This window comes from Numenius arquata, chromosome 6 (assembly GCF_964106895.1).
Source record: "Numenius arquata chromosome 6, bNumArq3.hap1.1, whole genome shotgun sequence".
Lineage (NCBI taxonomy): Eukaryota > Metazoa > Chordata > Aves > Charadriiformes > Scolopacidae > Numenius > Numenius arquata.
Window position 1 is genome coordinate 45,606,166 of NC_133581.1, and position 22,386 is coordinate 45,628,551.

The 22,386-nt window shown below is 44.4% G+C and overlaps 1 protein-coding gene across 1 annotated transcript in view; it reads left to right on the top strand.

The window, feature by feature from the left end:
* The window catches only part of LOC141465308 (deubiquitinase DESI2-like), a 52,290-nt gene that overhangs the window by 17,235 nt on the left and 12,669 nt on the right, over positions 1-22,386 (top strand). The window contains exons 2-4 of the mRNA XM_074148661.1: positions 14,424-14,496; positions 15,847-15,940; positions 16,959-17,100. Of these exons, the coding sequence (XP_074004762.1) occupies positions 14,424-14,496; positions 15,847-15,940; positions 16,959-17,100 (309 nt within the window). The remainder of the gene's footprint in view (positions 1-14,423; positions 14,497-15,846; positions 15,941-16,958; positions 17,101-22,386) is intronic.

Below are 22,386 nucleotides of genomic sequence, written 5' to 3' on the forward strand. Positions count from 1 at the left end.
AATGTGCAACCGTTTCTCTTTTCACTAAAATAAATAGGAGCCAATATGTAGTTGCAGAATCTAATGGATTTTTACAGAAATAAATATAAATGGTGGGGGGAGGAAGGGAAAGGAATATTCCCAGTGCAATCTGCTACATAAGGCAAATTCTCCTCCTTGATCTTACTGAAGTATTTCCTTATCCTTCCTCTCCTCCTTTTATCCCTGATCTCACTGGGTGTATTTCAGATGTGGAGATACTGTAAGATGTATGTCTGTGAAGAAACCACTTGGCTGAATCACTAGGGTCATTTCGGGTCTGTTTCTAGACATTTGCAACACACAGTGGACTAGCACAGAAGTTTTGCTTTAGCACAGGTGTAGAATGATTACTGTGCCCAGAAGAAGGGAAATAACTAGGGCAGCCCAAATGGTATTTCAATGCTGGCCTCTTACAGAGGTTATGGGGCAAGGAGAAGTAAGAAAGGATAGATTTTGTGTTTACCAAAGAAGCTGCACTGGCATGTTTGCGCCTCTCCCCGTGCAAGGGGGTGTGTGACCCTTGGGAGGAGCAAGCAGAGAGGCTGTACCTTTGAAGGGACAAACACCCACGTTTTAATCTGAAATGGCTTTCACCCAAAACAGTATTTTCATGGTACTAAATGCTGATGATTTGTTGCCAGGCACTGCTGTTAACTGTCATCTCTGTCTTTCAGCAAGGGATGGCTATTAAATGGTATTTCAGAGCTGCATGTCCAATGCTGCTCATTAAATAAAGACAGTGGGAATCCTTGGGGGGAGAGGGAATAAAAATAATAAAATAAAAATATCCCCTATAGCACCCAGACAAACCGGAGAAGAGTACATTACATCAGAGTCATTAAGATACTCCCACAGCTTTTTATTTTTCTCTCAGCCGTCATGGCATGCTGCACATATTAATCATTCTGTTGCATCTTCATATGGAGAGGAGGGAGTATCCTTAAAGCAGTTTGTCAGCATCCAATAGCTAAATGCTGACAATCAGAAATGATTACTCATTTCCAAAACTACTAGTGGTTAGCATTTTTGGTCATTTTAAACAGTGCTAAAATCACTCAGCACAGAAGCCCTTGGGTCATGGGTTATAAACGAGTTTCTATCTGAACTTCCCTGATTGCTATTTTTATATCAGTTTTGTGCTTTGTAGGAGATAATTATTCCAACAACCCAATTAGGCATCGGGCTGGATTATACAACAACCCTTTCTTTAGACAGTTCCCTTCTCAAGGAAATGATCCTTGCTGTACCCTTTTATTGTCTTCTTCAGACCAGCAGAAATTGGGTTTTGTGGGGAAGGTGTATTTGAATCTCCATGTCACAATAGTATTTTATCATTGCTCTATTCAAGTCCCTTGCTTCCTGTTTTATCCCTTAAATTCTAATCTGGAGACATCACTGCAATGTGATTCTTCAGTAATTGTGCTGGAAGAGCAGAGAGAGTGCATGATTATGGCAAAAATACACTCATATCCTTTTTCTTGTAGGAAAAGATAATACAGAGAGATGAGACACTGTGAAATTGGCACTGTATTCGAAGAGTTTTATCCAAGACAGGACAAAGCACTGCAGGGAAAAAAGAACAAGTCACTAGTTGAGGGAATGTATGTTTCCCAGTATTTTTCTAAGCTAAGCTGGTTGGGCACACTGCCAGCCAGGCATGGCCCCTGGAAACTCTCCAGGAAAAAATCTCAGCTCACATTGTGAAGGGGTTTCCCCCATCCATGCTGGAGAAAAGATTCCCTCCTCAGAAGCTTAGAGAGAAATATTTATTTATTTCTGTGGTAGCAAACTAATGTTAATGGCACATGGCCAATTTCTATCCTGGGCACTGTGAGGTATTTTGAGCAGGTGCCACCAAAGTCAGCACAGAGTATAGATTCCTTAGGTGCAAGCAGACCCTACCCTGCTCTCTTCCCATGCTGCTGCTGTTGGCTCATGGGGTGGGCACAACTGTTTTTGGCAAGTGAGTGAGAATGAGACAGAAAGCAAGAATTTATATGCCTATATGACATTTGAGTGTTGGACTGGATTTTGGCCTTACATAACACTTGCATGGGCAGGAGATCTGGGTCTGTTACTTTCTTTTTTATTTTCTGTAGGCATCCAGATTCACTTATGGGTAGGTTTAACTCCTGGCTATGGGGTGCTATTGCTGCCATTAGGAACCCCAGGGTAAGGTCTATGTTCAAGGACTTCCAGCAGCAAATGGTCAGTGCTGGAAAGGAGAGCTGGGATCCCCATCTCTATTGGGAATTCTCATTATCTGAGTATGGAGCCCACCTGTTGTAACCCTAGTGGAGGGTGAAGCTCATGCATTCAGATTGCTGATACTGATGGTGTTGAACACTTCAGGGTAAATGGGAATTTGAAGAAGAATTTGGAGGATCACAGTTTTGAATTTGAATGTAGTATCACCCTGATGAAATTTTAGTTTTGGCCTGGTCCAAAGTAAATCTCTAGTGTGTCCATAGCAGAGCAGGGAATATGAGCTTCACAAGTCCTTGTTTGACACCCTAGCTATGGGACAACCTCCATCAGTAGGTTGTCTATGGATGTTTGAACATGCTTCCACCTCCTGTTTGAATCCAGGATTTTTTTCCCTGCTTTCTTTTAGGCAATAATTTTCTTTCCTTTAAAGTCTCTATGCCTCTCATTTTTAACTTTGTTTTTTTTCCTACTAAGGATGTCAGCTTTTTGTCTAACAAATGTAAGCCTGCCAGCCTGCAGATTCCTTTGAAGTAGTCTGCTGTCTCCCTTGGGTCTCTGCACAACAGGTTGAAAACAATACGTTATTGTGCTCTGCATTAATGGGGTGGAACAAAAGGATTATTTATTCCATTGCCTGTGATGTTCTTGGTCCTTCTGTGACATCATAAAGGGACTTCTTATCCCTTTGTGACGGCTGTAATTACAATGACTTTGTTGTTACCTTAGTCTTCTCCATCGTGTTGGAACTTAGCAAGAAATCAGAAGTTGTTTTAACTAGTTTCTTACACTTTGTTGGTATAAAGATAGTAGAGCCTCCTAGTTGTGTATTTAGGAGGCTGTTGGCCTTGGTGAAAGCACTAAAAAATTGGGTTGCAATGCAAATATGAGTACAGTGTTGTCAAAAAGAGGTTTGACTTTTAAGGTTAGAACTCATCAGGAGACAGTTCAAGCTGAAAAATCACAGATGAAACTTTTACAAAATCTCCTCCATATTCTTCTTCTTGATTTCTGTTTTTCAAGTAGGATGCTAGTTTTTCAGTAGGTTATAGTGTCTTTGGCAGAGGAAGCCACTGTGATATCCCTTTTCAGAAGAGGAGTTATGGTGGATCAGCCTCACTCCTTTCCACTCAAGAAACCTCATGACAGTCCTGTAGATCACTACTTTTTTGTGGGCAGCATGGAAGTGTTGTTGGATTGTTAACCTTTGAGGCAGGATGATGAGTTTATCTCTGCTCCCAATCTGCTGTGTCTTTATAGTCATAGCACAACCTGTACGCTGGTATTTTCTTCCCCTACGTCTAAAACCAAGAATGTCTTCCTGCTTCACACAAACGCTGTGAGCCTTAACAATTTAATGCTTGTAAAGTATTTTGAAATCCTAGGAAGAATTGCAAAGTAGAGAAGCAGAGTCTTGTTGAATCCCCTGATCTGAGACTGTAAAAAAAAAAACCCAAAACAAACCTTTGAGTATGTTTTTAAATTTATAGAAAGCGTATACCTCAATAGTTGCCTTCTCTGCCATAGGAACAATCTTCATCCTTGTGGTTTAACCCTTCTTCTCCAGGGACAGGCAAAAAGCCAGATGATGATGAACCTGAGCACTCGCTCCCTGACTCCCCACCCCCTTGCTTTGTTTCTTTTTGGTTTTTAATCCTTTCATCTTTACAGAAATTTCTAGCTCTGAGTCAAGCTTGACTCCTAGTTCCTTCCACTTGGTAGTCATCTGAGAGTTTTTCTCCCTACCTCGGCACAGTATGCCTTCAGATGGGAGCACTTAAGGGAATGTTCCTGCCAAAATAAAGTTGAAAGTGACCTGCATGCAGCCTATCAAAATTTTCAAAGTCCTGTCTCTGATGACAGGGACTTTATTGTTCATCTATTGCATCCTTTCCCTTCAGGATGGTCACAGCTTGGCACTTTGGAGATGATTCTCCCTTCCCCTAGCACAGACTAGATATGGTTTGGAAAAAAGGCAAACTGATCTTGTCGGGTAAGCAAGCCCTACGATACGAAATGGGGATTGAGTATGTTTGTCTGGATCACCTGGCAGGTCTGAGTAACTGTCAGAGGATAACTGAAAGAAACACCATCCAGGAAGAAGAGCAGAAACTCCAGTCCACTCGGCCATAGGATTCTGCCTCTTGTTAACAGGAGGAGCAGACAGACTTTTTTTTTTTGGCCATAGGAATTAATTTTCTCCCCCAAAGGCTCTGATGGCTGTACCTATGAATTTGATCCTGCAGAGCAATAATTTGTTCCTGAGTTACTTAGGAATGGAGACAGCATAGCGGAGGGTGTTTCAAAGTATACTGTAGTTTGAAAGATTTTAGGATGTTCTCATTACAAACCCGAGAAGAAATCCCACAAGATCAGCCTTAGGTGATCAGGCATGGGCTGTTGGTGTGCCTGAGCTAGCAAAAAAGTAGGTGTTTGTGTTTGGCCAGGGAGAAGCACCTTAAAAGAGAGCAAGCCAGTACAGAAGAACCAGTGTCATTTTAGTATTTTGCTACTATGGGAGAGAAATTGAGGAACCTGAGCAGGGATCTAGATGAGCCCTTGGTAGAAAAGTCTTAACTTCCAGTTTATTTGGTGGCATGGATCTCCCTCAGTTTCTCCCCTGCTGGAGTTGTTTACGTGTGCATGCATCACTTTGATGGAGAAGCTATAGTTAGTGATTAGGGTGTTCATCTTTGATATGACAGGCTGAAGCTCAAAACCCTGCTACCGATCTGCCAGAGCAGAGATGGACTGTGCTTTTATACACTTCAGGGATGTGCTACAGCTGTTCAGCAATCAGCCGGTCTGTGGAGGCTTGGGGTGTCTGTTACCTGCTGCCTGATTCTCTGAACAAAGGCAGATGCTTTGGCCTAGGCAAGATTGAGCTGGAGTAGGCTGGAGTGCACTTTCAAAGGATGCACTAAATGTCTGTTTTCCCTCGGTAATGCTGGACATCAGGACAGGGCTTGTCTCCTCTTTGGAGGGAACGACTGGTAGCGATCCACAGAAGCCAGCAAGGATCCTTACCAGCCTGCAGAAGGAGGCGTTTCTTGGCTTGAGCATGGCCTAGCCATGGCATTGCTCTGCACCTGAGAAATCATTTAAGAGCCCTATTTATTAATTACTACAGTTCTAGGTTACATCTTCGCTGCAAGATGAAGCACAGAGAGCCCTGAGGCCTTATTGCTGACTTTGCCAGGAATGTCAGGGCCAAGCTAGTTCCACAGTCAAACATCTGCACTGTGCTCCAGATTTTTCCTGGTGAACTGGGCTGTAGGATATTTATCTCCCTCTGTGCTTTTTCCTCAAGTCACCTGAATCCTCTTTGACAGGAACCCTACTTCCTGAAACACTCTGAAGACACGGCTGGGGCTCAAGATGCACATAGGTGTGCAGGGTCTGAAATACGCTCAACCGAGGATGTTAACGGCCTCCTAGACGTTAGCAGAAGAAAACATTTCAATGCTCTGGCCTGCACAGGCACACTAAGGCTTTCTTAGTATCTGGCTTTCAGTCATACAAATGTTTTCTTGTGCTTTCTTACTGCCAGGAAACTTCTAAATACTTTAGCCAAAGTCTCTCTTCTTTTTAAGCTGAGTATGTTACTCCTACTTGAATCCTTTCGTATCGTTCTTAAGAAGTCTTCTCCCATAATTCATGTCAGCCCTTCAAATGTTTGCAAATTTGTCATCTGTAGTCTTTGCTTTGCCAAGCTATTAACTCGTCTGAATTAATTCTCTTATAAGTCAGTCTCGCCGTTTCCCTGATCATTTTGCTGCTGTTCTTTTTGAATACCTCTTAATTTGTCATTGTAAATGCATCTAAGGCAAAGGCATTGGCACTTTGCTAAGTTTATAACACATCCAAGTTTCTCACGCACGTTCCCTGAGTAAATACACTTCAGTGTAATCCTACAAATAGACAGTCCTTTTTTCTGGCTCCATATACATAAGATTAAGATTGTACATGAAAATTCTCAAAACCAAGGAGATACAGCATGTGAAGTGGTGTGCAGTAGCATGGATAGACCTTCTGCAGGGCTGCTTAAGAGACCATCGTCTGGGACCAGCTGTCAGCACTGGCACGTGGGAGTTCACTCAGTGAAATCGGTGATTTCTGTTTGATGCCCCCAATCCTTTCAGCTGACTCCTTCAGCACAGTCAGGACTGAGGTTAAGGGAGGCAGGTGGAGGTTGGAAAAATGGCATATTGCTTCTCATAGGGCACAGTCAATCTACTACAGATACCAAGTTGCGTACACAGACACCCAAGGTGAGCCATTAGAGTCATGACTAGCGTGACAAACCCTCGGGCTGGTGGATTAACTTGTGCTGGCTTCTGTGTGAGCTTACCAAGAGAAGGGACAGGGATGTTCATTCTACAGGGACAGAAAATAGTTGCTTAATTTAGCCTGCTCGTTGCCCTCTCTTTCCATTGGTAAGGCAGGTTCCCACACAAGCTTTGAAGCATAGGTTGGATGAGTGTTCACTGTATCCAACAAAAGTCAACTGTGTTTAATGCAGAGCGTTACCTTCTGATTGGCAGGTTACTCAAGTGTATGGCTCGAAGCAAAAGATACACAGGGGTAAAATTCCTGCCCGATGTGGCTGCGGGAAGGAAGTTCTGCTCAGGACAATGCCTGCTGACAGTGCAGCAGGGTAGAAAGTGGAACAGTGATGGAGAAAGGGACTTCAAGTAATACCAGTATATTGAGCTAGGACTGTGCCTGCCCTTTTGTGGGATGAGGCTGTAAAGTGGAAACAATGAAGGTATCCCATTCTCACAGCTAAACCTTGTTTATGATTTTTAATTAAAATATTCAGAATACACTCAAAATTTAACTGCTGAAATGCGTACTGTTTCCTTTCTGCGGCATGATTAGTATTTTCTTCTATCCTGCTATTCTTCTCATAAAATTGCACTGCGTCACAACACTGAAGCATAAGTAGATTTCCAACTCTACCTCAGCAGCAGCAGCAGTTTTTAATCCACGTATAGCATTTTAGAAGCCACTGAAATAAGCTCTTTGTGCTTCATGATTGCGAAGATTTTAGTGTTGGCTCATGCATCAGGCAATGAAGAAGCATATTATAATGTCTGAAAAGCCACAGCAACCTCCAAAGAAATTCCTTATGAAAAGACAGCTGAAGAATGTATTTAGCCCAACTTGAGAGGAAAAGATCCTTTGCAGAGCAGAACCTGGCTGAAACAGCAGAGCTGCTGAGACCGAGCTGGCTGTTACAGTCCTACAGAGGCTTGGCCTTTCGATCCACTCAGGGTGCAGTTGAGCATCTTGCTTTGTGGCTCTTCACTTAGCATTTGCAGGTTTGCATGAGGGAATAGGTTTAGCAGTATAAGCTGTAAATTTCAGGCTGTTGTTGCCCGGGAAATTCCTGGTCTATTAGAGCATATTAACAGGAAGGGTGGAAGGCTGTCCTCGGCAGAAGTTCCTTTCATTTAAAATGCAGCGGAGCAGTCAGTTGCATTCCAAAAGATGCCTTATCTTTTTCTTCTTTCTTTAATGTGACCATGCTCCTCAGTTGTTTATTCTCCAGTCCTGGTCCAAGTCTGAAGTGCCCCAGTCCAAATCTGAAGTGGAGCCCTTGAGTGGGGTCCTTGTATAACCCTATATCCCTCCTTCATCAGAGCTACATCAAGCTCTGGCTGGGTTGAAGCTGCAGATTTCTCAGTACTTGTATGCTGTCCTGGAAGAAAACCTGTCATTCCTCAAGTTTTGATCAGTTCTGCCAGTTGGGTTGTTGGCAAACATGCCAATGCCCACAGTCTGGGAACTGTTTTTCTTGAGACTTGCAAGTTATTGCCTCTTGCAACTGGAGGTTGAGCCTGTTCGTAAACGGAAACCCACTTTCTACAGTATTTGTTTCTTTAATACTATCTGGCATTTTAAGTGAAAGTTAGCATACCTGTCTAAAGCAGGTGCTTTTGGCTAATTGCGTTTGGAGTGACCTGATGGGCTGTCACACCTGGTCCGTGACTTGCAGATTGATAGCTTTTGCCAGCAGCAAAGAGGACCTGGCACAGGAGGTGATCCTCCAGCTGGGAAGAGTTGTGTTCTGCATGTCCTGGAGAGAGGACCCACCCAGATAGCTTTTACCAGGTATGAAGTACCAAAGACAGGCCTGTGTCATCCCTCCTCAATACTCTGTTAAGCTTCTTTTCAGTTGCTGTTCTGTCCGCATGCATTTAAATCCTTTCCTGCTTAATCTCTATTCACAGTATATTAGGAAAATAGCATTTTAGGCTTGGTTAACGTACAAGCCTTGGACCTCTGGAGAACTGAGTGTAAGAGACACGGGTCATACTGAAATGAGCTTGGGTCTCATCCAGTTGCTAAAGAAAACTTAACTAATAGCAGCCATGCTGTATAATTTGATGTCATTCCGCATGATAGTGAGTTTTTATTACCAGAGCTCCAGGCCAGAAGGGGTGACCAGCAGAAGGGCTGAGACACGCTGGCAGAACCGTGTGTGTGCCTAGGGCTGTGGGACATAAGTGAGCCCTGCTGCAATATGACTGACGTGCCCTGGCAAAGATCTGCGGGAAGCCCCCTGACCTGCACGTCTGTAGCTGAGGTAATGCTTCCTTCACCCCTGCAAGCACTACTCAGGGAATAAAGTCTGTCATCTGCCTTGGGGTCTCTCCTTCTGTCTCTCTGGACCCAAGATTCTGGATCCTGGTTTAGAAAAATGTACTGGGGGAAACCGAAACTGTCTGAAGTTGCTGACTATATAGGGCTGGGATTTCACTCACAGGTTTCCTGAAGTGATGTCCTTTAGCCTTCCCTTCTAGTTTTGTCTTTTGTGCTCTCATATTTCACATCTGGATCAACACATCTCTGAAAATGATGCCGATGTTCCCCTGCTGTTGTGTTGAGCTTTAACATGGCAGAGGATTTTCCTGGTGTTTGAGGTGCGATAGAGCAGTGCATTTATTAGTACACACACACGCTCCTCTGCATGTTTTCACGAGGCTGCCCAGGTAGGCTGACTGCAGGGGCCAAGCACTGCTAATCCCAGGACAAAGCCTCCAAAGGTAGAGGTGTGAAGGAATACTCCTTGCCAGTCTAAATCCTTTCATGGAGCACACCAGTTAGCAGCTGGAGCCCTGGGTGCCTTCCACTTGGATTTGTTGAGCCAAGGGTCTCTTCTGTGGTGAGCCAGCTCCCCCATCCTACAGACAGGAGACATCTCTACAAAGGAGAGCTTGGCGATACAGTATGTGCCTTGGCTCTCAAAGAGGAAAGGATTAAAATCAAGCCCAGGTGGTAGGGCAGAGAGTCTGTTATCAGACCTGTGTTGGCAGGAGTGCTTTATCATCTGAAAACTTGCAGACAGGGAGGCAATTTTGCCATTTACTTCAGTCCCTTAAATGCTCCTTGCTCACTAGTAATGTCAGAATATCTTCTGCAGCTCTCATCCTTCTTTGCTGTTTCTTTCCTTCCTTCTAGAAGCAAAGCTTTGCCAGTTGATCCACTGGGGGAAAAGGAAATAATCCTACTGGTTTATATGCAGATGGTGCTTTGAGAGGAGATATGCTTAATTTCATTACTGGTTTATAATCTGCACCCATCCTTAGTCAAAGTGTCTTATTAAAAGTAGTGTGTGGTCACACGTGGACATCAGAGCAACCAGACTAGCTTAAACCAAAGTTCTCTCTAGCCTGGTATCCTGGCTCAGACGATGATTGTGTATGATACCGAGTGAAGAGTAAAAGAGCATGGCAAGGATCTACGACACCGAGTACTCAGAGTTTGCAGCTATTTGCTGAAATCAGATTTGTTTAGCAAATGGATTTTTTGGATTTTCAGTGGATTTCTTGTCTATATGTTCATACAGATCATAAGAAAGGATGGGTTGGTGTCTGTTTAGTTGTGGATGGATCTGGTGGAGTGGAATATCCAGTCTGTACTGGGGTGATAAATGGAATATTGTGTTGTGTGTTGGCTGCTCAGAGAAAGTAATACCTGAGATAGTCACAGGGGTGGTCTTGTCTCCGGCCTCTAGGGAGCTGGTTAGTTAAGCTGCTCAGCACAGTGATGCAGGAAAGATTTTGGTGACATGCCATGGAAAGTAATGGACAGAAGTAGTGAGGAAAAGAGAAAGTTAGTAACAGAAACTTCAGTGATATAGTATGGTATTAATTGATGGTAGAAGTTAGTGGTTACATGGATGAGCCTCTCCTGTCTGGAAATCCGTGTTTCTGGTAGGAGTTTCTAGGATCTCGTGCTCTGAAAAGTCCCAGGATGACATAATGTGCTAGTATCACTCCATCTGCTTCTCCATCCTAGACCTACCAGAAGCATATCAATACAGTGAAGCTTTTTAGTTTCCTTTCTGAAAGTTAGGGCATGGTTCACTGTCCTGGTGAGACTTTCACTTCTACCCCTGTATGAAAGATGAAGTGAGTGACACAACTGACTCAGAGTATCTCCCAGAATCTAAGCTATCTCACCAGACACTTCGATCTCTGAATGAAACCAACCAGGAAATCAGGGAAGGCTTGAACAAAAACTGTAAAATTTCAAATTCTACTTCATCAGGGCCTGTGTTAAAAGCTTTTAACTGATAAGCTACAAACTGTAAATAAGAGGAGGTTCCTCTCTGGGTTCGAATTTTGAGTCCTGCTGCTTTTGTGAAGCAGCTGCAGTCTGGCTAGCTTTCCTCCCTTCCTTTCTTCACTTCTGAGCTGTTCCCTGTCTCTGCTGAAGATGGAAATGAGACAGAATGCTCCAAGTCCCTCTGTGTAGGGTTTACGGCATGATTTTGCAGGCAGTATGCCGTGCAGGCATGAATCACAACTGCCTTTAAGATACTGCTGTATTCGATTCCCCGTCTCTTTCATCTGACTCAGAACAGGCTGCAGATTTTTGTTTTTAATCTAAGCAATAGCCAATTTACTCCAGAGATGAGTATTTGCTGACTGTCGCTGCTGTTCTTATGCTCAGAATTGCAAACCCCTTGGAAAATGAGACCAGCTCGTGCATGTGCGTACAAACCTGGTTTCAAATCTGGCTTGGGCTCTCTCTTCCAGCTCAGCAAATGACTGACATGTTCACTTTAGCATTTAGCTTCCTCCCGAGACAAGCCGTGGGCTGTGCCAAAGTGCCGTGAAGCGTTCTCTGCGTGTTCAGTCGCACACCGGAGGCAGATTCTGCAGCACCCTGGAGACAGGGGTGAGATGAGGACAGTAGCAGCCATGATTCAGAGCTGCTTTGCATTTTGGTCTTGCTAATAGATAATACTGAAAATTTTTATTTGCAGTGAACCAAGATGCAAATCAGATCCCACTTCAATAGCACCCTTGTGTTATTGAAGTTATTTGAAAGGAAAGAAAGTACTAAACCAGTACAGCTTGTTCAGTTCAAATTCAGGTATGGCTGAGGTTGTTGCAGTTCAGTCCACAATATTCATCAAAGGCATGCATAGTGAAAAATACACCTTTTAAATACAGACATGTTCATGTGATGGTCGTAACATCTGGTATCAGCCAGAGAAATACTTTTGCTCATCTCTTTTTTTTTTATCTCTGGTGGGGCCACCTCATCAGGTGTGTTTCCAGGGCCGTCCTGCAGCCTGGCTTTTGGCTACTTCAGTCGGGCAGGGTGGGCTTTGGGGGCTGTGGTTCTGTGCTGGGAGCAAGAGCGGTGCAGGCAGATGGGGGACAGAGGGGACTTGTGTTCTGACAGTGCTGTGCACATACGAGGTGAACAGGTCTCCGTGCATTATTCTCACGAGGTAACGAGGCGAGGTTTAGTTTTCCCTGCTTGTTTGCTTATTTGCTGTTTGGATCCAACACAAACTTTAACATGGAAGAAGAAAAAGCTACAGCTGAAAGTGGCTTTCCGTTTAACTTTCTTGTTTGAAGTACAAAGCCTGATGCAGAGAGCCTCTGCAGATAGCCCTGACTTTGATAACTGGCAAGAGCATTTCTAATTTAAAATGTCTCCCTTCTCTTCCTATTAGTTACTCCTCTAAGCAAAGCAGCTGGCGTGACCTGGGCATGTTGTGCTTGTATTGTTGCTGTGAGACAATAGCTCAGCCTGAGGGAAGAAGACAACCTACTTACCATATCCCTTGGGAGTTGTTACAGTGGGACTCTGTAGAAACTAGTGTTTCTCTGAAGCTTACCAAGACTGAGAGTCTGAGGAGTTAACCCATGAGATATGGGAGATCAAAGAACTGAACTGAGGGCTATCTGTGTCCATGGGAGGCAGGCTTTGGTCTCCACAGCAGAGGTGGCTGGTGTTATATGGGCTCCCATATGCAGCCTCCACCTCTGTATCTTCTCCCCTGGTCAGAGTAGGGATGTTTCTGCTGCAGAGGACAGGACAACAGAGATCTGTGGAGAAGGGCAGCAGAAGGAAAGGCCACATCGTGTCCCTAAGTACCAGGCATGGTGTTCAACAGAGGGCTCACACTAATGCGCTAGCAGAGGTTGACAGCTACCTGGCCTAGGTCCAGTCCAATGGTCTGACGTATCCTAAAAACAAGAGTTTGCATAATTCAAGTGAAGGGATAAGTGGAGGTTGTACAAGGTCTGAAGAGAGCAGTGGGCAGGGGTCCAGTTAGGGTCAGGTGATTTGCTGCCTTCCTGCAGTAATACATCATTCGTGGTACCTAAACTCAGACAGAACAAGAAGCATTACAGCGTTGTCCGGAGGGAAAGGGAACTGCTGGACTGCCAGAGGCAAGCATTTTGGGGGGCATGGTTTAAGGTATCAAGACTGGCCATACATTAAGTCAGGCTTGGGACTGCACTTTTCATATCAAAGCAGTAGCAGTGGTCTCACAGGAAGCATTTCTAGGTGATTTACAGAGCTACTGCAGTCATCAAAAATACATAGGCAAGCAGTGTGAGGAAAGTAGATGGAGTATGCCAGTCCCCTGGTTCCCTGACAGCAGAGGGGTTCTCACTCGTATTGTGGCAGCTCAGTGACACCAGTGACACCAGGGAAGGTGCAGCTACCAGACCCAGAAGAGAATTTTAGCTGAATGAACCTGTCATGTCATTGTATGGGGACAAGTGAACAACACTCACTTTTCTTGCGGTGCTTGATTAAAATAAGAATTCGGTTGCTCTGAGTTACTAGAGATGCATCTTCACTGCACAGTAGCCGTAAGTGAACTGTAAATATTCCAGGCGTGGGCAGTTTCCACTCATTGCCTGAAAATATCATTTCTGTAGCAGCAGAGCTCTGCAGCTAACCTAATAAATACTGGTGCTGAGCAGGGCTAATTATCTCCAATGCAGCACTGCCCTGGCATGGCTGTGCGGCTTCCCGCTCCAGAATTAGCTTAGCTGGGACTTGTTTGGGTGTCTGCACTGTCCTTCATGGTATGGTGGAAACAGTGAGCAGTGCTTGCTGGAGGAATGTCGCTTGTGTGCACAGGACTGCAGTATTCCTCTGCTCCAAGCGTACCAGGGAAGTGCTGGACTCCAGAGAAATGAAGTTACTTAACAGCTCCTTTTGAAAATTTGACTTGGGTGAAGTTGTGGTCACCTTGGACCTAATTTTGGAGCAGCAAGCCCTTGTGCCTTCTGAAAACACTGCCTGATAGTACATGGTGCCTCTGAGCAAAGTGTTGACTAGTATGCTCAGAGTTTCTTTTTCTTCTACAAAGCAGTTACCAGTAATAGATAATTACTTAATGGTGCTCCTCTGACCTACAGGAGGAATGGATCTCTGTCTCTAAGATCTCATTGCCTAAAACCAACTTAATGAAAAGTAGGTGTTAGGAGGTGGTATAAAACAGTATGTGGAAAATATCTGGAGATTCTTTAACTCAAGATCGTGAAGATCAGATAAGACAAGTAGATTGGTAAAACTGGCTTAGTGTCAGCTATTTAAATGAGAAGATAGATAATCACACATCCCATAGCAACTGGGTTTATGCAGGTTCAGGTCCAGTTATATCTTAATACAGGGAAATTCCTTACGTGGAAAGGATTAGATGAGCATCTTTTGGAGCACTAATCCCAGCCATCTGTATAAACAGAGTGCCTGCTTCTGTTGGTCTGTAAGGAGTCTCAATTTGTTTGTCTCAGGATAATTTCAAAATCACTCTTGTCCTTAGGAGAAGTTGCCCTGAGGATGGGAGATGGGGGATATATCCTAGGCCAAGATCATGCGTTTCTTGTCCACTAATGCTTCCAAATGTGGCTTTTGTCTTACTGTAGTACTGGATAAATGAATACACCTCCACCTTGGGGATTGGTGTCTTCCACTCTGGCATCGAGATCTACGGCAGAGGTACGAAGCATTTCCTTTTCACTACCTGCAGAATATGGGGACAACTGTATAGCTGGTCTGATATGGAGAAGAACCCAAAACTTATAACTTGGCAAGGGATGTTTTCAGGAGTGAAAAAGTCAACCAGTTCTCTTTTAGAGTCCATTGTGGAGTCTAGAGGGAACTTGTGCAGTTCTGTCATGAATCACGTAGCCGTTCGTGCTTTCAGTATGTAACTGCAGCTTCTATAGCTTGTACAGGTGTGCGGCAGGACGGCAAACGGGAGGGACCAAGCAATATTGGAAAGCTGTTCTGCAGTGAAGGAGGGGGAGAAAGAAGGGGAGAAATGGGAGAGGGGGAAGACAGGCGGATCAGTGGTTGTCTTGAGACCTACTTATGCGTGTTTGTGCTAATTCCCTGTCAGGGTAAATCCGTTTTGCAGTAATTATTTATGAATGTCTATGGTCTAGAAATCTTGGAATATGGATTTCCAGATCTTGGCAACTGTTCCTGTGAAACAGCAGAGTTACAAGGAAAAGAAAATGTCTTGTAAGGCTTTTGAAATGATCTGGATGGGGTTGAAGCTGATTAGAGCACCCATTGCAAAAGGTGCAGTCAAGGCATCTGGGAAAACAGCTGTAGGGCAGTGAAGGACAGAGTACCATCACAGGCTTTCCGTTCCCCTCTTCAACATTAAGTGGCAATGGCTTGGGATATCTCACTCGTGGTATTTTTAGCCAGTGCCATGCAGTAGACAAAACCCCTGGGGTGCTATGTTCCATCTGGAGCACAGAGGCTTTCACAGGCCGTGCAAGATGGCCTATATGACACCGCGAGGTCCCCGGGCTGCATTTCGCAGGCCATGCAAGATGGCCTGTATGACACGGAGGGACCTCCTGGCTTGACCTGTGTGCTGAGGCAGTGGAGTGCCATCTGCTTGGCTTTCTGCAAAGAATTCCCACTTACTGCATGTAAATCCCTCTGGAAGAAGATTTGATTTCTCCCTTCTTCCAGCTCCAGCTTCTTCCAGCTCAGCACCACCTCTGACAGCATCTCATAGTTTATCTAGATGGCTCCACTGCAGAACTTTCCACTGAGAGGAAGCCAGCTGGACAGGCAAAGAGACAGGCTCGGAGAGTTTTCCTGGCGCAGTGGGAAGGCAGTAGTGTTAGCATGGAGGGAGGCTGTGAGGGCATCCTCAGGCTGATAGGTAACCAGAGAGACAAAATGGCTTTCAGAATCTGGCTGAAACAGATTTTGGCAGTAGCCCAGCCCCTGGTGCTGATGCTGAATGGTGTAGACAGCTGCCGTAGACTTTTTCCTGACATTGTGTTCATTCAATTACTCACAGTCTGTTTCTTTCCTTGTCAGAGTTTGCCTATGGAGGGCATCCCTACCCTTTCAGTGGGATTTTCGAGATCACACCTGGCAGTGCAGTAGAACTTGGCGAGACCTTTAAATTCAAGTAAGAGCCCTTTTCTACATCTGCCTCTCTGCCCTGGTAGCCATTGGTGTAGAGGGAGCAGGGAAGTCCTCTCCTCTGGGTCCCTCTTTCCCTCTCCTTAGAAGCGCCCTCGCTGCATCTTTTACGTGATCCTGGTTCAAAGGCAGCCCTGCAGGGATTGTGGAGGTGGATAAAAGAGTGTGTACACCACACAGGAAACAGTGCTGAACTGTGTTTGGCAGGGTTTAAAAGCATACCTACAAATGAACGCGCTTCTCTTTTCCCATTTTCTTTGTTTTCTGTGCTCCCTTCAGTTTCACATGTCAGCAAGAACAGGAGTAGCTGTGTGTTACAGAGAGCCAAAAAACCTAACCTGAGTCTTTTTATGAGTATCACCTATTTGCGGATACTGCACAGAGTACCAGAAGTCATCTCCTGTGTTTATTGCTGCTTTATCACAAGGGACAGGCCAGCTGCTAGAGGAGTCTGAGAGGATGCTGCATTAATGTGTTGTTCAAGGTGCTCAGACTGTGGGGCTGCCTGTGGCAGATGGGGCTTGACCTTCCCGCACTGCCAGTTTGTGCTGAGGGTCGTTGGAGACTTCTAGAAGAACGAGTGCTAGTGAGTGACTATTAGGAGAAGCAATAGGTTTCTGCCGAAAGTTTTCAGTTTGCTCCTTCCTGGCCCGTCCCATGGAAACCCTCTCAATCACGAAAAACCATCTCCTCTGCCCTACTGGGAATGTCTATTGTGGGACGATAGGCAGAGTGGGAGCAGACCCCCAGAGCTGAGGCTTCCCTGGTGATGAGCAGGAAGCTCTCGGGGCTGTTGTTCGTGCTGTAACCTGCTTTGTGGATAAGCTGGGGATGTTACTGCGCCATTTTGATACTGAGAGTCTCTGATAGCCCCAGATATGCATGTCCATGTTTTAAGCCTGTCCTTCTTGCCAGCGTCTGACCATTTCCTTTTCCCTGGGTATATATCACTCTCTTCACTGTGTCTTTCCATGTTCCCTGTTGTGTGCTCTGTTTTTAACTAGAGAATCCATTGCCTTGGGCACCACAGACTTCACAGAAGAGGACGTGGATAAGATTATGGAAGAGCTGGGCAAGGAGTACAAAGGAAATGCGTACCACCTGATGCACAAGAACTGTAATCACTTCTCTGCTGCTCTGGCCGAGGTGGGCACAGCTATCTCTTACTTGTATTTTTTTGCTGTTTCAGATCTGTCGTAATGCCCACAGAAAGGGATCCGGGGTCACCACAGCCCGCCAGGGCAGAGCTCACAGCCAAATCTCCTGTCTCTGCTCATAATATTTTTGGAAGCCCTTTGCTGTTGAAAGGGGTGGGATCAGGAGGTGGAGATGCAGCAGGTTTATCACACGTTTGGTCTAAACTGTGTGGGAAATTTGGAGTCTCTGCATTTTGATTCACTGAATAGGCTTCCTGTAGCAGTAATTGGAAGGACAGACCTGGCTAGCATGCAAATACGTATCATCTTAATAACAAGCACAAATAACCCTATATGATCTGCAAAGGAATAAAAATGGTTTATCAGTGTTCTGCAAACTAAAATTTGCAGTATTCAGGAAGTGGATGTCCCTTTTCCTTATCTAATGTGCACCATCCAAAACCCATTAAAAAAAAGGTATTGATTTTCTCACAGACATATTTCTTTGGTGCTTACTCATTTTAATGTTCACAAAAATATTGTGAATTATAACAGAGCTGTTATTTCTCTTCAGAGAGAACTGAAGCACAGAGAAGCACAAATTTATCTTGAGTATCTGCTAATTTGGGATATTTGATTTTCAGTTCCCAATGATTTGACTATTTGGGGGAAGCTGCCTTCCCCCTCACCCCTAGATGACATGTTTCAAGTGTGTTTCAATTAAGGTGTGAGTATTCAGCACTTGTATAAATCTGAATTCAGGAACTTGACACAGTGCCAGAAAAAGGCATGAAAGGCACAAAATGGAAGTGACCTTCCATAAAAACAGTTTCTGTGTTTTCCATAGGTGTTTTATGGCAAACGCGAGGAGAGAATCTCGTCCTTCACAATAGAGTTCAACTGCTTTAATAGTGAAACTTTCATTTCTCTTTCTGGAGTCCCCATCCTCTTTCATTACACATCTCTTGCCTTTCTTCATCGTATGTGGCCAAAGTCCTTTGCCAATTAGCTCTTTTGCCACAAGTGTGTCCATTCATTCCCCAAACAGGCCTATTTGGGATCTTGAGTGAGGTGAGATTCTGTAGAAATAATACTGTTTGATTTTGTAAGAAAATCTTTAGTGAATCTGTGAACCAGCAATGAATTTATGAGGGACCTGCTTAGGCTCTCAGGACAACCAGTTCTCTACTGGTTTCATCCTTGCTAATTATAGAAAGAGAAAATGACCGAGTCTTTTCTGTAAGTGTTACCAAATAAAAATAAACAGGGAGGAATTGTATTGGTATAAACAGAGAATGAAGTTTCAAGCAGTACAGTGATCAAATCAATGTTAGTCACACTACTGTTTTGGAGTCGAATAATCAAATTTCTATAGCAGAAAATGGGAACTTCAAAAATTATGAAAGAAACCCAGGAGAAAGCTGTGTGATTATCAGCAAAAGCTAAAAAACCCAAATCCTTTACTTTCAGCAGTGAAATAAGGTCATTGCTTATTACATACTTTGATATGTAAAATTTCTGTCTCATATCCAAGCCAGAAGCTCAAAGCCATTTTTCCTTGATTCTGCTGCTAGATATCTCTGAAACCCTCACTGCCTTTTCCTTGCCCAACCTTCCAAACACAAGTCAAATAAGATAGATCTCAATAAAAATCTACCAGTGTATTTTAAATTTTGCTTTCAATACACCTTCAGTGAACATTACAGGAGTGGAATTTAGGATTAAGTTTTCCTGCAAGAGCTTTCTTGGTGGATTCTCTGTGCTCGTTCGCTGCCCTGTAACCTGTCCAGATAATAAAACAAAAGCCTAAATGGCTAGTTCTGACACTTCTGCTCCCAGGAGCAGAATTTACTCAGGATTTAGGTCAGTTTAAATAAACCCTTCAGAGACAAGCAGGATTTCTTGTTGCTGTTGCTATTCACATATGCCTGTGTTTATTGCCCCTCTGTAAAGTATTAAATGAGAGGAGGTGCACTTCAAATCCAGGAGCAGAAGGCCCTGGATGGTCTCTAGCATCAAGATATAGAAAATGGGAGCTGAAATTCTTAAAGCAATAGTTGGTATTAAAGCACTAAGCAGAAGTCCTAGATATTGAATGTGCCTCAGTCAGCAACATCAGAAATACATGTGGCCACCTTATGGCAATCACTGTGTTTTGGAGCTGGGTGAGAAGTGGCACAACTTATCTTGGAATACTTCTGACCTCTTGGAGGAAAGACCGCTTGAAATCTGTTGAGACAGAACCTGCCTAAAAGGAAAGCAATGAAAGTTTCTATTCTCATTTCCTAACATCTGAATGCTTGCTTAGCTTTACAGCCTTAGTGTTTTGGTTTTTTTCCTTGCTGTAGTTCCCATTAAAACAAAACAAAAATCACCACATTAGGAAGCTCCAGGCCCAACCGTGTAGAGCTATAAGGTGCAGCCTTAGAGTGCGCAGAAAGTGCTGACTACGTGGTGAGTGGCTCTCAAGACTGTGTAGATATGTCGCCATAGAGGGCAGAAAACAACTGATATTTGTGCCCTAAAACCAATTCTGAGATGAGTCTGTTTAGTGTTTGTATTGCCCTTTCCTTCAGAGTCTTCATCTGTGAAGCAGCAATAATAATAACTAGCAGCTGTTTATGCATACCCATGTTATGTGGCAGTTAAAGACAGGAAACCAGAAAAAGTATTCAAAGAATTAAAAGAAAAGATGTAGAAATTTTGTTCAACAGAATAAAATTGCTCACTGGAACTGGGCTTTAACTCCAGCCACACAAAAAGCAGCCAAGGATTTTAAGTGAGTGTAAATTCTTGGTCTCTCTGTTGCTCAAGCCCAGCTAAAGGTGATGCTATCAGTACTGCAATGCCCTTTCACCACAGAGAGGGGTCGGGTTGGAGGCTAATTTTTAGCATGAAAGAGGCAATGACCAGCTCTGCTTCCTACAGCCCTTTAGGTCTTTCTGCTCATGGGCATAAGCAGTTGTGGTGAGTTCAGGAGATGGTTGTTACGAGCCTCCTGGGTAATGCCAAGCGAGTCACATCCCTGCTCTGTGCCTAAGTATCCCTCCTTGTATGCTGGATTATTTCCTTCCTTCAAAAAAGGCTCTAAAATCTTTTGATGAAAGCTCTCTTATCTGCCAAGGATAATTAGCTGGTTTATGGCTTGTGTTGTTCTGTATCAGCATGCAAAACCAGAGCTAGAGCTTTATAGCCATGTGGTGATGTATGAGTTAATGTGTGTTTACACAAATCTGTCTGGCAAGACCTGGAGATTTGGCAGGACAGCCGTGTGCTAGGTAGCTGTGTTTGGCTGCCTTAATTTCCTCATCTGGCTGTGGGCTTGCTAATTAGTATCCATACAGATGTTGCCCAGTGACTGGGCCATGGGTTGGGAGGATACCATCTGGTCACACGGGCCAAGGGCAGATGCAGCCATGCGTCCTGCTGGCTGAGGTCAGATTCTGCAGAGGGAGTGGGAAGGGGGGTGTAAGGCTGGCTCTCGCTCACAGATCAGCTTTCTCAGGATCACACTGGGAGGCAGTGTCCACGTGTCCAACTGCTGGGACCTGTAAGCCAGGTTCCCCATCCTCAGAAGGACTGCTGAAGCCACAGGAGTTGGACTCTACTTTCAAAGTTTTTGTTTTCTTCTCCAGTGTTTTCTCAGCAAATAGAACATCCATCTAGAAATATTCCATCTACATCTGTTTATGAATGATTTTTCTGTCAAAAATTCATGTTTAATGCCTCAGGTCCCACCATGATAACTGGTAACTGTTATCTTTAACAGTTATAAAATTTGTGGTCCAAGTAGGTGATGCAGACTGACTGCTAATGGCTAGGGGCACGTCCAGACCTATGTTCATGACTCTGCCATTCGGCCACGTACCTTGAAAAATCCCTGGGCTGCAGCAAGCCCAGCACAGGCAGATAAGCTCTAGTCAACCCCTGGGCATGCCTTTGACCTGCTACCTACCTCTGAAAAGACTCACTTTGCAGTGTGTTGCAGCCTAATTATGCGCTGCTGTGGCATTGAGCCTCTCCCCACAATGCCACACGTCTCTTCTGAGTTTTCTGATCTTCCTGCCCACGTTCACTTGGAAGCTGCGAGGGGCTTTGTTACTCTCTCGCTGGCGCTTAGCTCTGAGTTCTCCTTACTCCCTGCTGCAGACTGCCAAGCATATTCATACTTGCTCAAGACTTAGATCTCTCCCTGCTTTCCCAGTTCCCTATGGGCGTCTAACGAGCAGCTACTGGATCAAAGAGGCACGGCTGGGTCTGCTCACAAAGCAGCTCCTGTGGAAAGGAAACAGAATGGCCCGGTTTCAGCAGCAGTTCAGACTTTGTCTTCTCCAGTGTCATTTCATGTCAGTTTTCTCAGTGAGCCATTCAGTGAATGTGCTGCATGATCAGGAGTCTTCCTGTGGATTTCCTGAGAAATTCTTTTTCATCAGGGAACTTTGGGTTATTTAAGAAGTGAAGAACTACCAGAAAGCACAAGTCTCTGCCTAGAAACTGCTGCACACCATCTTCATTATAGTTTTGAGGGAAGTTCTGATATAAAGCAGGGCATATTTCCTACTGGACAGTCACTAGAGAGAAATCAGATGCGCTCCCTGTGCATGTGCTCAGCTTCAATTTAAGGTAGCAGGTACATGCACCACTTCATACCTGTCTGTGGTTGCCTTCCACCCTCACAATCTATATCCCTGTGGGAAGGTGAAGGGAGCTTGATCTAAGCAGCGAAAATCCTAAGCAGTTAGGGTTGCCTCAGCCACTCTGACTTACTGCAACACAGTCCCATGGTACCTATATATATAAACCACTTAAGCAAATTGTTTTGTGGGTTAAAATGAAGAGGTACATCAAACTGGGATTAGCAATTTGCCTACAAGAAGCTTACTCCTTTCGCATTGCTTATGTTGACTGTCCCCAAAATCTAGTACTATCAGTACCATGCTCTCTGAAGAAACTGTCTAGGAGGACGGACAATCCTTTTGGGGCGCTTATGCCTGCAATTTCTGCAAAGAAAAATCATTCAGGCCATCAGCGGCACAGCCCAAACTTCCCTTCCTCTTCTGAGCTTCTGTGCCTTTCTGTGTGTTGGTACTCCAGGCGGGTAATGCTGCTGGCACACAGCAGGGTTTTTGGCATTCTGATAAGGTTATGCACGGGTGGGGAATTCAGTTAGGACCACATCAATACTGTGGGAAGTCCTTCTGTTTGATTATCTGTTGTTAAGTCACTAAGTTCCTAAAAATCCCCTGTGTGTACTTACCGCAATGTGTTCAAATGGCCCTTCAAGGAATTACAAAAT